General features: G+C 47.0%; 1 protein-coding gene across 3 annotated transcripts in view; it reads right to left on the bottom strand.

The window, feature by feature from the left end:
• UACA (uveal autoantigen with coiled-coil domains and ankyrin repeats) overlaps positions 1–16,477 on the bottom strand; it is a 137,689-nt gene that overhangs the window by 37,125 nt on the left and 84,087 nt on the right. For 2 of the 3 annotated variants that reach the window (XM_063925503.1, XM_063925504.1), the window contains exons 2-4: positions 3,503–3,636; positions 1,527–1,615; positions 514–578 (exon numbers count right to left, since the gene is read on the bottom strand). In XM_063925503.1, the coding sequence (XP_063781573.1) occupies positions 514–578; positions 1,527–1,615; positions 3,503–3,636 (288 nt within the window). Of the gene's footprint in view, positions 1–513; positions 579–1,526; positions 1,616–3,502; positions 3,637–12,929; positions 13,345–16,477 lie in introns of those variants that run through there. The other variant, XM_063925505.1, reaches the window with a different exon arrangement.

Here is a 16,477-nt window from a genome sequence, read left to right as displayed (position 1 = left end):
TATTTGATCTGGAAGTGTTTATTTCTATCTAGAGCCTAAAAGACAAGCAAAGTAAATCATTGTCTGCTCTATATCACCACCAACACCCATTTGCAGTCACTGTGAGGAGCACTGCTACACGTGTATGAGAAAGGAAATGACATGGGCAGTATGTGGGGAAGAGTGGGATCATTGTTAGCTCTTAGGCAAAAAAGATAAGATCCCATAGCTTTACTTCCCTTCCACTAACTCTTACATAACACAAAGCACAGCAGTGGGAGAGGCCAGGCATTGCTTATTTTACTGTATAGGGTGCTCCCATGCGCAACAGTACAGACATACAAGCAGAAGATACTGCGCTTGGAGTTCACATCATCTGTGGTTTGTACAAAATTTACAGCTACATTAATTAGAAAATAATCCCCAATCTTCCCTAGAACAAAGTGCCTATTAATATCAGAGAAGCTTATTTGCTAACATATGACTTGCAGATCCAAAATACACAGATCTCCCCAATAGAAGAGCGCCACCTACCTGCAGTAGCTTCTGCAGACATAGGGAGTGGCCATACTTCGCAGACAGGTGCAATGCATTTCTCCCTGACAAAAGAAAACACACATTTATGTTTTGGGGGGGAAAAAATCAAACCCATTTGGACGATTGCAGCACTAACACATCTAGGCGTACTGACAATTTTCATGCAGTGTTCAGAATTTACAGTCTCCATTTTGACATTAAGCTCTCACTTAGGGATCAATCCAACCATGCGCGAAGGGTTAGGTTAACACCGGCAACGACACCCGATCTTGCTCCCTTCACAGGTTTCAGCCTGAATTTGCACAATATTGCTCGAAGCCCAACGGGGCAGCGAGCACTTTTTGTGCAAATTCAGGCCACCGTAGAAAGTGCATCCGTTGCTGCAATGACTCGCACCCGCAAGATCATTGAGGCTAATTGGACTGACCCCTTAGTCCAGTGATGGCTAACCTTGACACGCCAGATGTTGTTGAACTACACATCCCAGCATGCCCTGCATCAGTTTTAGCAAGGCCAAATAGCAAAACTGTAGCAGGGCATGCTGGGATGTGTAGTTCAACAGCTGGATTGTCAAGGTTAGCCATCACTACCAAAGTCTGAGCTATCCTACATAACACATAGTTCCGAAAGTGTTTCTGCCCACAGAGAAGTGCTCTCATAAAGAGATATATGTATAATTTGAGTCCTACTTGCAGTAAAAGCAAAGGGGGAGATAGCTCAAATCTGGGGGAGAGATAAAACTAACCAATCAGGTCCTGTCATGTTATGGGCAGTGTGTGAAAAGGGACAGTAAGGAGATAATTGGTTGGAACTTTATCTCTCCCCAAGCTTTGATACATCTCCTAAATCAGTTTGTGATCTAATGAATAAGGAAACGGTTAAATAAAATGTAACCAGTTGATTGCAGTGAGTAAAAGTTTTGGCAGAACTGAGGTGAGAGCACATGTGCGAGGGGAACTAAATACATACAACGTTGTGTCCAGGGCATTGACCATAAGTGATGAACATACCGGCAGCATCGGGGGCCGTGAGATCCACCCCATGTAATAGGATGGCATTCAGACACTCCAGGTGACCCTTTGAAGCAACAACGTGGAATCTGAATGTAAAAAAACAATACAAATAAATTACGTACATGAAAACAATAATAAAACTATCCAGTGAATAAACCACAGGAAATGTATTAAACAAGGCACCATATAATTAGAGAACGATGCACGTTTCACTGTGGTTGTGCTTTACTAGGTTTTCCTGAAACATAAACAAAGCGCGTACACTCACACATCCTGCCCAGGTTTAAAGGCAGGACCATCCCATGTGTTGAGGACATACAGATGACTAATGGAGTCTGAGTATCTGTATGAATTATAGTTTACAAAAAAACAAACATCACCCTTTAAAATCATTCATAAAAATAAATAGAAGGTCAGCACTCGGGACTCTGGCTTGGATCCACCTGCCTGTAACATGGCTAATGTCACTTCCATACGAGAGAGAGAGAGAGAGAGAGAGAGAGAGAGAGAGAGAGAGAGAGAGAGAGAGAGAGAGAGAGAGAGAGAGAGAGAGAGAGACTCTGCAGGTTACACCATGAACTCGCCAGTGCACCATATCACACACCATGGGTGTATACAGAATGATAATCCCTGGGTGTGATGGGGTTTATAGTTTCTGAGCACAGGTGACATAACTGGCACTATATGGCCCCTTCTCCTCCTGCTGCCACTGACAGATATTTTTGTCTCCATAAATGGCAAAGATATTCAGCGTGAGAAAACAAACACCGATCACAGAACACAACATCCTTGCAGGAGAGTGTTAGAATTCCTGGCCGGAAGATATAATCTGGATTATGATAGAATTTAGTCTATAAAATAAATATCACATTTCACTGGTGTTTTAAGGAGACTCCAGATTCCATAGCTCTCAGGTCATTGCACTGTAATGCTACATAACCTCCCCGCAGCTCACTCCGATTACACAATGTGTCACACGTATCCCAAGGTTCTCTATAAGGCAAGAGAGAAACAGACCATTCTGCGTAGCCTCCCCTTATCCATAATGTCTGCACACAGGGCCTGATTCAGAGATGGAATTATTGAGAAGTGACTAAGTCAGGGACCGTTTGTGGGAGGTAACGGGGGAGCAGCGACTGAAATGCAGACATGTTGCAATTATTTTGGGGGAGTGTCACAGCTGGCGACTGTGATCCCATACGCAGTCACTCCAGCATCTTACTTGCAGCGGACATACTGCACAACCACAGGGGTTACTCAGACGGTTGATGTTTGAGTCTTTGTGCACGTATGGGCGTCTGAATACAAATCCCAGTGGCATTTGCATATTTTCGTACAGCCGCTGTGTACAAACTGGTAACTGCAACGGCATTTGCCACGATCTTTGAAACAGGCCCACAGTCCCTGGTTTTTATAGCGATTTTGATGGGAGTCACTGTCTGTACTAAAAGACTGTCCAACAGCGAGCAGCATTGCTTATTATACCGATTAGTCTAAAGACTGCAGCTTAATAGCTACCAAAGCGAAGTGGTGATATTACCAGCAGCAAAACTCGCCTACTAAAGTGTTAATCTATGCGGTTATCTTCAATGGAGTGAGCGAGCCTCCCATACTGCAGAGTTTCTATATCCATGTCAGGTGGTCAGAGATTTATGACCGTTTACAGCAGGGATGGGGAACCATCGGCCCTCCAGCTGTTAAACTACACATACCAGCATGCCTTGCTACAGTTTTGCTATTTGGCCATGCTAAAACTGTTGCAGGACATGCTGGGATGTGTAGTTCAACAGCAGCTGGCGGGCCAAAGGTTCACCATCCCTGGTTTACAGCATAAGGAAGATATCTTTCCTGTGCTGCTTTGTTATATACTGTACTATGTAATAATCCTTGCTTCAGGGTTCTATTCATTGGTGGAATTTACATTCATACCCCGACTCACTGTAACACTAGGGTCACTATGTCATGCAACTCACGCGGAGCGACCCTCCAAGTCCAGCCTGCTGGGATTCACACCCTTCTTTGTGAGCGTGGATGAAATCTTCTCTACATCGCCCCTCTCTGCTCCTCTCATCAAACGATCATCGTATTTGCTCCAGTCGGCAGTTTGCTGGCAAAGGAGAAAGAAATACTTTCAGTGATGGCAAAAGGAATTGTGATAAGAGTCCTGTACTAACTGCAAAATAGATATGTGCAACAGCCAGCTGTCCAAAGTGATGGCAACTAACACCGTGGACCAGGTTTGGTAATCAAGAATACACATTATAAAATTGGTCATGTTGTTCTCCTCTTAATCAGAAACTTACAACTCTTAAATTGTTGCTCTGAGTCTACACCAAGTGGCTTTCCTTTATGAAAACATGCAAAGTTACATCTCCCAGCAGACCATGATTAGGGAGCAGGATGAAGAGGCTGCAGCTACAGGGGTGTTACTTGCAGCGTGGAGCGTCCATGGTCACATTTACTTTGCAAAATGACCACAATTTTATACCTATTCAGAGCGGATTGTCTTCAGGAATCCGTCATCTAGTACCAGTTTTGTGGCTCAATGCTTAGCTTCTGTAGAGAAGCACACTTCTAGACGCACTCCGCACAATGTAATAAAAACTCCTCAGATTCATCATTAAAGCCATAACATCTGAAAACCTGAAGGGTTTGTATTTGCTGAAAGCTGTGGCTGTAATGTGGTACGTAGCAAGATTCTGAGGTGATGATTTCACTTTTGCACCTTGTGCCCCTTGAGATCTCTCTTCCTGTCAGAACCCCAAGGTGTGCTTCTAGTTTACACAGGGTTCTCCCTAAAGGTATGCAGTCACTAGGTCGACAGTAAGTAGGACATGGTTTCTAGGTCGACAAGGACTCTAGGTCGTCATGACAAAATGTCGACAGTTTTTCACTTTTATTTCTTCATTTTTTTAACTTTTTCATAGTTTACGATCCACGTGAACTACAATCAGGAACGGTAACCTGTGCCGAGCGCAGCGGTGTGAGGCACCTTGCCCGAAGCATGGCGAGCGGACACAGTGCACTAATTGGGGTTCCCGGTCACTGTACGGAGAAAACGACACCAAAAAAAGTGAAAATTCATGTCAACTAAGTACATGTCGATCTACTTACTGCCAATCTAAGTCTGGTCGACCCTTCATACCACACCCTTCCCTAAAGCAGGTGGCACCTGAATGTCCACGCAGTGAGGGATGTAGTTAAATATCTTTCTGCTCAGGATTCCGATGATGAAAATGCAGAAAGCAGCATCCCGATAGAAAGTAATGGGGTTAAGTATAGGCACGGGGGGTGGGGCACAATTAGGGTTAGGCTGTGGGAGGGGTGGGATAGTGTTATAATACTAATCAAAATCCGCTAGATTTTTGATAGCGGGATGCAGTTGTCGGTATTCTGACTTGGGGTCCTGTGCACTGGGATATCAATACCAAACCCATAGCACATGGCCTAATGACACTTCCCACATCACCAACTTCCGTGGAATAATCATCTCTCTAAAACATGTTTATAGCTGTGGAAAAATGGATGACTAAAAACTTTAGAGAGTTTACTATATGCTACCAAACTAATGATTCATTAATGGCAAGCGTCTTCTTTATCCCATGACAGGAATATAATCATGTGTGCTTGTGTAAAAGTCCGGTTTAAAGATGCATTAAGTCTATTTCAGGATTCAGCGAGATTTGAAAATCTGTTAAAAAAAAGACTCTACCAAATAATAAACAGAACCCAACACCTAATATAGATATGCAAATTAAGAAAGAGTAGCTTGAATGATTACACTGTGAATGGATCTGTAACTGATGAAGCAATAACTGTAATAACTGCAGGAGATTAGGTTTTGGATGCACTCATATTGCTGAACTTAGTGCAATCCAGTTTTAGAGTGGCGGCTTGTTTTATCCCACTTGTGTAGAATATGATCCACATTGGGACCAGCACATCTCAAACCGTATCACTGCGACAGAGACTGAATGTCTCACGCCTGAGGAGTTTATACGGACAATTTAGTACATTTTACCCAGTTTTTATTTGTTGATAGAATGTTGTTACTTGTGCTCATTCTATCTGTGGAGGCCAAAGATCAGAATGCCTGGATGGGTGTAGTATGGTATGCTGGCGCCGGGAGCCCGACCGCCGGCTTACCGACAGTGTGGCGAGCGCAAATGAGCCCCTTGCGGGCACGGTGGCGCGCCACGCTATTTTATTCTCCCTCCAGGGGGGTAGTGGACCCCCACGAGGGAGAATAAGTGTCGGTATGCTAGCTGTCGGGATTCCGGCGCCGGTATACTGTGCGCCGGGATCCAGACAACCGGCATACTGAAGACCACCCTGCCTGGATGAATGCAGTGACTGGTGTATGTGCCTTTCATATCCCTTCCATTATTTCCAGTATTACTAGAAGCTACTCTCACCATTTCTCTCAAATTAGGATCTGTTGAAATAATAAGAATTTACTTACCGATAATTCTATTTCTCGGAGTCCGTAGTGGATGCTGGGGTTCCTGAAAGGACCATGGGGAATAGCGGCTCCGCAGGAGACAGGGCACAAAAAGTAAAGCTTTACGATCAGGTGGTGTGTACTGGCTCCTCCCCCTATGACCCTCCTCCAAGCCTCAGTTAGGTACTGTGCCCGGACGAGCGTACACAATAAGGAAGGATTTTGAATCCCGGGTAAGACTCATACCAGCCACACCAATCACACTGTACAACCTGTGATCTGAACCCAGTTAACAGTATGATAACAGCGGAGCCTCTGAAAAGATGGCTCACAACAATAATAACCCGATTTTTGTAACTATGTACAAGTATTGCAGACAATCCGCACTTGGGATGGGCGCCCAGCATCCACTACGGACTCCGAGAAATAGAATTATCGGTAAGTAAATTCTTATTTTCTCTATCGTCCTAGTGGATGCTGGGGTTCCTGAAAGGACCATGGGGATAATACCAAAGCTCCCAAACGGGCGGGAGAGTGCGGATGACTCTGCAGCACCGAATGAGAGAACTCCAGGTCCTCCTTAGCCAGGGTATCAAATTTGTAGGATTTTACAAACGTGTTTGCCCCTGACTAAATAACCGCTCGGCAAAGTTGTAAAGCCGAGACCCCTCGGGCAGCCGCCCAAGATGAGCCCACCTTCCTTGTGGAATGGGCATTTACATATTTTGGCTGTGGCAGGCCTGCCACAGAATGTGCAAGCTGAATTGTATTACACATCCAACTAGCAATAGTCTGCTTAGAAGCAAGAGCACCCAGTTTGTTGGGTGCATACAGGATAACAGCAAGTCAGTTTTCCTGACTCCAGCCGTCCTGGAACATATTTTCAGGGCCCTGACAACATCTAGCAACTTGGAGTCCTCCAAGTCCCTAGTAGGTGCAAGGCACCACAATAAGCTGGTTCAGGTGAAACACTGACACCACCTTAGGGAGAGAACTGGGGACGAGTCCGCAGCTCTGCCCTGTCCGAATGGACAAACAGATATGGGCTTTTTTGAGAAAAAACCACCAATTTGACACTCGCCTGGTCCAGGCCAGGGCCAAGAGCATGGTCACTTTTCATGTGAGATGCTTCAAATCCACAGATTTGACTGGTTTTAAACCAATGTGATTTGAGGAATCCCAGAACTACGTTGAGATCCCACAGTGCCACTGGAGGCACAAAAGGGGGTTGTATATGCAATACTCCCTTGACAAACTTCTGGACTTCAGGAACTGAAGCCAATTCTTTCTGGAAGAAAATCGACAGGGCCGAAATTTGAACCTTAATGGACCCCAATTTGCGGCCCATAGACACTCCTGTTTGCAGGAAATGCAGGAAACGACCGAGTTGAAATTTCTTTGTGGGGCCATCCTGGCCTCACACCACGCAACATATTTTCGCCACATGTGGTGATAATGTTGTGCGGTCACCTCCTTTCTGGCTTTAACCAGGGTAGGAATGACCTCTTCCGGAATGCCTTTTTCCCTTAGGATCCGGCGTTCCACCGCCATGCCGACAAACGCAGCTGCGGTAAGTCTTGGAACAGACATGGTACTTGCTGAAGCAAATCCCTTCTTAGCAGCAGAGGCCATAAGACCTCTGTAAGCATCTCTTGAAGTTCCGGGTACCAAGTCCTTCTTGGCCAATCCGGAGCCATGAGTATAGTTCTTACTCCTCTACGTCTTATAATTCTCAGCACCTTAGGTATGAGAAGCAGAGGAGGGAACACATACACCGACTGGTACACCCACGGTGTTACCAGAACGTCCACAGCTATTGCCTGAGGGTCTCTTGACCTGGCGCAATACCTGTCCCGTTTTTTGTTCAGACGGGACGCCATCATGTCCACCTTTGGTATTTCCCAACGGTTTACAATCATGTGGAAAAAACTTCCCGATGAAGTTTCCACTCTCCCGGGTGGAGGTCGTGCTTGCGGAGGAAGTCTGCTTCCCAGTTTCCATTCCCGGGATGAAACACTGCTGACAGTGCTATCACATGATTTTCCGCCCAGCGAAAAGTCCTTGCAGTTTTTGCCATTGCCCTCCTGCTTCTTGTGTCGCCCTGTCTGTTTACGTGGGCGACTGCCGTGATGTTTTTCCCACTGGATCAATACCGGCTGACCTTGAAGCAGAGGTCTTGCTAAGCTTAGAGCATTATAAATTTACCCTTAGCTCCAGTATATTTATGTGGAGAAAAGTCTCCAGACTTGATCACACTCCCTGGAAATTTTTTCCTTGTGTGACTGCTCCCCAGCCACTCGGGCTGGGCTCCGTGGTCACCAGCATCCAATCCTGAATGCCGAATCTGCGGCCCTCTAGAAGATGAGCACTCTATAACCACCACAGGAGAGACACCCTTGTCCTTGGATATAGGGTTATCCGCTGATGCATCTGAAGATGCGATCCGGACCATTTGTCCAGCAGATCCCACTGAAAAGTTCTTGCGTGAAATCTGCCGAATGGAATTGCTTCGTAGGAAGCCACCATTTTTACCAGGACCCTTGTGCAATGATGCACTGTTTTTAGGAGGTTCCTGACTAGCTCGGATAACTCCCTGGCTTTCTCTTCCGGGAGAAACACCTTTTTCTGGACTGTGTCCAGAATCATCCCTAGGCACAGCAGACGTGTCGTCGGGATCAGCTGCGATTTTGGAATATTTAGAATCCACCCGTGCTGTTGTAGCAGTATCCGAGATAGTGCTACTCCGACCTCCAACTGTTCCCTGGACTATGCCCTTATCAGGAGATCGTCCAAGTAAGGGATAATTAAGACGCCTTTTCTTCGAAGAAGAATCATCATTTCGGCCATTACCTTGGTAAAGACCCGGGGTGCCGTGGACAATCCAAACGGCAGCGTCTGAAACGGATAGTGACAGTTCTGCACCACGAACCTGAGGTACCCTTAGTGAGAAGGGCAAATTTGGGACATAGAGGTAAGCATCCCTGATGTCCCGGGACACTATATAGTCCCCTTCTTCCTGGTTCGTTATCACTGCTCTGAGTGACTCCATCTTGATTTGAACCTTTGTAAGTGTTCAAAAAATTTTTAGAATAAGTCTCACCTAGCCTTCTGGCTTCAGTACCACAATATAGTGTGGAATAATACCCCTTTTCTTGTAGTAGGAGAGGTAATTTAATTATCACCTGCTGGGAATACAGCTTGTGAATTTTTTCCCATACTGCCTCCTTGTCGGAGGGAGACCTTGGTAAAGCAGACTTCAGGAGCCTGCGAAGGGGAAACGTCTCGACATTCCAATCTGTACCCCTGGGATACTACTTGTAGGATCCAGGGGTCCTGTACGGTCTCAGCGCCATGCTGAGAACTTGTCAGAAGCGGTGGAACGCTTCTGTTCCTGGGAATGGGCTGCCTGCTGCAGTCTTCTTCCCTTTCCTCTATCCCTGGGCAGATATGATCTTATAGGGACGAAAGGACTGAGGCTGAAAAGACGGTGTCTTTTTCTGCAGAGATGTGACTTAGGGTAAAAACGGTGGATTTTCCAGCAGTTGCCGTGGCCACCAGGTCCGATGGACCGACCCCAAATAACTCCTCTTCCTTTATACGGCAATACACCTTTGTGCCGTTTGGAATCTGCATCACCTGACCACTGTCGTGTCCATAACATCTTCTGGCAGATATGGACATCGCATTTACTCTTGATGCCAGAGTGCAAATATCCCTCTGTGCATCTCGCATATATAGAAATGCATCCTTTAAATGCTCTATAGTCAATAAAATACTGTCCCTGTCAAGGGTATCAATATTTTTAGTCAGGGAATCCGACCAAGCCACCCCAGCTCTGCACATCCAGGCTGAGGCGATCGCTGGTCGCAGTATAACACCAGTATGTGTGTATATACTTTTTATGATATTTTCCAGCCTCCTGTCAGCTGGTCCTTGAGGACGGCCCTATCTATAGACGGTACCGCCACTTGTTTTGATAAGCGTGTGAGCGCCTTAGCCACCCTAAGGGGTGTTTCCCAACGCGCCCTAACTTCTGGCGGGAAAGGGTATACCGCCCCTAATTTTCTATCGGGGGGAACCCACGCATCATCACACACTTTATTTAATTTATCTGATTCAGGAAAAACTACGGTAGTTTTTTCACATCCCACATAATACCCTCTTTTGTGGTACTTGTAGTATCAGAAATATGTAACACCTCCTTCATTGCCTTTAACGTGTGGCCCTAATAAGGAATACGTTTGTTTATTCACCGTCGACACTGGATTCAGTGTCCCTGTCTGTGTCTGTGTCGACCGACTAAAGTAAACGGGCGTTTTAAAACCCCTGACGGTGTTTTTGAGACGTCTGGACCGGTACTAATTGTTTGTCGGCCGTCTCATGTCGTCAACCGACCTTGCAGCGTGTTGACATTATCACGTAATTCCCTAAATAAGCCATCCATTCCGGTGTCGACTCCCTAGAGAGTGACATCACCATTACAGGCAATTGCTCCGCCTCCTCACCAACATCGTCCTCATACATGTCGACACACACGTACCGACACACAGCACACACACAGGGAATGCTCTGATAGAGGACAGGACCCACTAGCCCTTTGGAGAGACAGAGGGAGAGTTTGCCAGCACACACCAAAAACGCTATAATTATATAGGGACAACCTTATATAAGTGTTTTCCCTTATAGCATCTTTATTATATATTTCTAACGCCAAATTAGTGCCCCCCCTCTCTGTTTTAACCCTGTTTCTGTAGTGCAGTGCAGGGGAGAGCCTGGGAGCCTTCCCTCCAGCCTTTCTGTGAGGGAAAATGGCGCTGTGTGCTGAGGAGATAGGCCCCGCCCCTTTTTCGGCGGCCTCGTCTCCCGCTCTGAACGGATTCTGGCAGGGGTTAAATATCTCCATATAGCCTCCGGAGGCTATATGTGAGGTATTTTTAGCCAAAATAGGTTTTCATTTGCCTCCCAGGGCGCCCCCCTCCCAGCGCCCTGCACCCTCAGTGACTGCCGTGTGAAGTGTGCTGAGAGGAAAATGGCGCACAGCTGCAGTGCTGTGCGCTACCTTTAGAAGACTGAGGAGTCTTCTGCCGCCGATTCTGGACCTCTTCTTACTTCAGCATCTGCAAGGGGGCCGGCGGCAAGGCTCCGGTGACCATCCAGGCTGTACCTGTGATCGTCCCTCTGGAGCTGATGTCCAGTAGCCAAGAAGCCAATCCATCCTGCACGCAGGTGAGTTCACTTCTTCTCCCCTAAGTCCCTCGTTGCAGTGATCCTGTTGCCAGCAGGACTCACTGTAAATTAAAAAACCTAAGCTAAACTTTTCTAAGCAGCTCTTTAGGAGAGCCACCTAGATTGCACCCTTCTCGGCCGGGCACAAAAATCTAACTGAGGCTTGGAGGAGGGTCATAGGGCGAGGAGCCAGTACACACCACCTGATCGTAAAGCTTTACTTTTTGTGCCCTGTCTCCTGCGGAGCCGCTATTCCCCATGGTCCTTTCAGGAACCCCAGCATCCACTAGGACGATAGAGAAATATAGGGCTGTATTCAAATGTCCCTCCCCCCACCAATATTCTAATGTTGCTGCCGGCGGCCGCGACAAGTTCTTTTCAGCTCGCTACCCCAGGTATAGCAAGATGAAATGCGCATAAAGGGATCCGTTGGGCGCCTCGATCTTCTGCCACTTAAGACGGGAGATCGGGGGTGCGATAACATTTGAATGCCCCCCCCCCCCCCTCCCGCAGTGTATCTGCAATGTAGGGACTAGAAAGCAATATGTATCGTGTGTGAAGGTAAGAACAGACGCATAGTATAACAGAGGTGCTACAGTGTTATATGCCAGTATTTTACCAATACTACTGTACTGATCATTTTAGATGTATGTGCATTTACAGTTTTGTTCAGAGCTCCATTTTTAGCTGTATAGAGCTGATGAGGCTGCTCCGTGCTGCTGACTTTCCAGTGCTCGGTTGTTCATCAAAACTGTGGCTGAAACCAGGACTTTGTGACGCTGTGCTAGAGGCAGGGGGTGTTGTGTGAACTACAATGTGTAGACAAAGCTCTACTGGACAGACCGATGTGACAGATTAAAAACACACTACGTAATGCTGGGCACACACTGGCCACCCAGCTGCATGACAGGAACAGACACATCAAGCAGCCGATCAGTACGTTTTTACACTTACCGTCATCGGCCAGTGCAACGACGGGTCCAGCGACATTTCTCAGTAAGGGTAATAATATAATAATAATAAATGATGATGAAACATTGTGGAGTCTATGACACTAATAGTCTCTTACGCTGCATTCTATATACGAGTATTACCTTCCCCTTCTCTAGAACAAAATCTAAATATATATGCACAGACAAGTGCTAAGACTATCCACTGATTACTCTAGGGGTATCAGGATTTAATCACTTATAGAGGTTGACTATTGTAAGAACAAAAAAAAAAGGTACACAGCCTACACACCAAGTACAAAAAATGTGCATACAGAACTATAGCGGGCAGCATAAGTACAGCAGACAGCTACAGAACCACAATGCTACACAGACACACTATGCACACAGCTCACAGCAGAAAGTGCAGGTGCATGGCTGTAACTGGACACAATGATGTACATACAGGTACCTACAGATGTAAAATCTGTGTAGAAGGCTCAGGCTGGTGGAATTAAATATGAATTAACATTCACACATAAAATAATTAGCGGAGTGTACAAAACCATTAAATAAAATACAAACTGGATTTAGGATTTACTCACAGGCATTCAGATCTCCATAGAGACACACATAGCACAGTAAGATAAGGACAACGCACAAAGTACAGTAGTTTAATTTTTTTTAAAAATCTACGTGATAAAAAAAGCACTTTGTTGCCAAGTGTCCCAAAAGGAACCAATTTGCCAAAGGACCTGACACGAGTGCTGCTCACAGACAGGAAAATAAGCAGGTAGAACGTACCTTGTGCTTGGAAGAACAGGAAAACCAAGGTGTCATCCTGCCTTCCCCCTGGTTTCCTGGCACGAACACCAGGTTTTATGGGAAGACCCAGGAGCCCACACTGGAATACGGCAGAGTCAGCACATGGTTTGGCATCAAACACACAATACCAACACCCATCTGCCCCAGAGATGGGTGCTCCTTCCCTGTCCTAGGACAGGGGAGCACAGTCAGTCATATCCAAGTCATTGTCTGCCTGCTTCCTCCTCAGTGAGAGACTTGGCTCCTTTGTGAGGTTGCGTCCCCTCCTCTTAAAAAGAGCACTGTACCCCTCTCTCTCTCACTGAGGCTTTGCTCCTCACACAAATAGAGGCATCTCCCAAATCGCTTTCCTTGTAAACACAGCGTCTCTGGCCTCTGTCCCAGGAGGGGGCTGCTCTATTTTTCGCCCAGGAGGTAGTTAACAGCTGAGATAGTGGGAAGGATCTGTACACACATGCCCTGCATTCCCATGCACTGAGCCATCCGGCCTGCCTCCTAACTCAGGGACAGGAGCATTATAATAACAATTACAGCATCCACACCACGAGTTGCTTCTGTAACACAGCTCTGGCACTTCCTCTGTCCTCTTCTGAGTAACATAACCATATCATTGAGAAAATGCACACTGGGATGCACTCTGTCACCTGGCTGCAATAAGTCAATGGAAACCGGTCATCTTTCAGAGGCTTGGCATACTTGTAAATGAGTTTGTTTGCAGCTAAGAGGCTGGCTGCGGTGGCCTCCAGTGATTACCCACAGGAAATCTGCACCGTGGTAAGAAAACCTCATACCTCCCGTAACATTTATACTGGACACAAACACTGCAATATTGGGCAGAAAGGCCCAATCCTGCAGAATGTGGTTCTAACTGTCGATGAGAAGTCAGCCAAAATCAGATGGACCATTATTGTTACCTCTACTGGGCTGTGTGCAGCCATTTCTCAGCGCCACTAGAGATCTATTTGTTTGGCAAGAGCACTGAATGACTGCTCGTCACCCAAGGCAGGAGCGTACCATCGGCGGCTGTCATTACATTACAGTTGTGTTCTCATACACTATTGCTGTAGTCGCGTCAAACACCCCTCATCGGCACACCAGATTCCGTGCAGCTCTGCTTGCACTGAGCTTTTATTGCAATTAAATATGCATCTTAATAGCAATACAATGTGACAAAACCGCTTCATGAGACACTTGTATATCTGTGAGGCAGAGTCTGAATCTGCATATGAAGTGCTACGATGCAGCGGCTGTGGCATTTTTTTACGCCTAGCCCTATTGTACTTCGTATACAGGCAATTAGTGACGCCAAAATAATAGTTAAGCTGCGCTTACAGTATGTTACTGTGACAGGCCCTGTAATGGAGATCCCTTCCGGGAACATTGCAGAGATGGTAGGTGGACATCGTGTCTCAGCGTACAGCACCGCTGGACACAACTATATCTGTGTTCATCAAGGAAGAGGGATACAAGAAAGATATCCACCATCAGCTATTGGGGACATTGGAGGCAGGTTTGTTCAACATTGGAGGCAGGTTTGTTCAGCTCCATTTTCGAATAGATACTCTTCATCTATAGCCACTAAATCTAAATACTGTATATTAGTACATAGAGCCCTTTGTCTCAACGGTTTTCACAGAGGTTCGATTGAAACCTGGTGGCTGGGGTGGCAATAACATCATTATCATATTACTGTAATGTTGTTCCTAAGCACAGCAAATCTGATCTCGCATGACAGACGATAAAGAGCAATTAACCAATAATGCAGTATGTGGGGCACCAAAACATGCAGGGCATGAAAATTAATTATTGGGGGCGGGGAATCAATAAAATCATTATATGGTGTGTTAGTAAATAGAGTCATGAGAGAACTTCAATTGACCTTTGGGTGTACATCTTATGACCACACTGACACCATTGATGGTAAAGGATCGAAAACCTACGAACATCTAGAACAGCGGTGGCCAACCTGTGGCTCTTGAGCCGCATGTGGCTCTTTCTTTATTCAAATGTGGCTCCCAACACTCTAAATCATGTGACCACAACAGATACAGAAACCGCTGCACTCCAGCCAGACACGCAGCAGCACTACAGGGACTGAAAACTGAAGGAGTCGGATACTAGAGGTGTGACACCCACTGGAAAACAGAGGACACATTAGGGACTGTTGCAATGGCATGAGTTGATTGGGGAAGGGGGGAGCTGTAGTGCTAGAGTGACACGTGGCAGAGCTGGCTGGAAAGACACAGGAGGGTCCTGGCAGGAGTGACGTGGGAGGGTGCTGGAAGTAGTGACACATGGAAGAGCTAGATGGAGTGACATAGGAGGATGGTAGCAGCAGTGACACATGGGAGAGCTGGCTGGAGTGACAGGAGGTTGTTGGCTGGAGTGACACATGGGAGACCTGGCTGGAGTGACACAGCAGGGTCTTGGCAGTAGTTACACATAGGAGAGCTGGCTGGAGTGACATAGGAGGGTGCTAGCAGGAGTGACACATGGAAGAGCTGGCTGGAGTGACAGGAGGGTGTTAGCAGGAGTGACACACGGGAGACCTGGCTGGAGTGACACAGCAGGGTCTTGGCAGTAGTGACACATGGGAGAGCTGGCTGGAGTGACACGGGGGAGCTGGCTGGAGTGACATAGGAGGGTGCTAGCAGGAGTGACACATGGGGGAGCTGGCTGGAGTGACAGGAGGGTGTTGGCAGGAGTGACACACGGGAGACCTGGCTGGAGTGACACAGCAGGGTCTTGGCAGTAATGACACATGGGAGAGCTGGCTGGAGTGACACGGGGGAGCTGGCTGGAGTGACATAGGAGGGTGCTAGCAGGAGTGACACATTGGGAGGCTGGCTGGAGTGACATAGGAGGGTGCTAGCAGGAGTGACACATGGGGAGGCTGGCTGGAGTGACAGGAGGGTGTTGGCAGTAGTGACACATGGGAGAGCTGGCTGGAGTGACATAGGAGGGTGCTAGCAGGAGTGACACATGGGGGAGCTGGCTGGAGTGACAGGAGGGTGTTGGCAGTAGTGACACATGGGAGAGCTGGCTGGAGTGACATAGGAGGGTGCTAGCAGGAGTGACACATGGGGGAGCTGGCTGGAGTAACATAGGAGGGTGCTAGCAGGATTGACACACGGGAGAGCTGGCTGGAGTGACATGGGGGAGCTGGCTGGAGTGACAGGAGGGTGCTAGCAGGATTAACACATGGGAGAGCTGGCTGGAGTGACATGGGGGAGCTGGCTGGAGTGACATAGGAGGGTGCTAGCAGGAGTGACACATGGGGAGCTGGCTGGAGTGACAGGAGGGTGCTGGCTGGAGTGAAACATGGGGGAGCTGAAGTTTATTATGTGAATCTGGCTTTTTCAATTATTTTATGTGAAAGTGGCTTTTTCAATGGATCTGGCTTAAAAATTCTTGTTTTATGTCGTTCTGGCTTATTCAATGTATTTTATACCAGGGGTGTGGTCTAGCAGGCACAAGGCCACATTCCATTTTTGCATGTGCGCCATCGGCTCGATGTCGGCTCTTTG

This window comes from Pseudophryne corroboree, chromosome 6 (genome assembly GCF_028390025.1).
Source record: "Pseudophryne corroboree isolate aPseCor3 chromosome 6, aPseCor3.hap2, whole genome shotgun sequence".
NCBI lineage: Eukaryota > Metazoa > Chordata > Amphibia > Anura > Myobatrachidae > Pseudophryne > Pseudophryne corroboree.
Note: the sequence above shows the minus strand (reverse complement) of the source record. Positions and strands in the feature narration are given on the sequence as shown.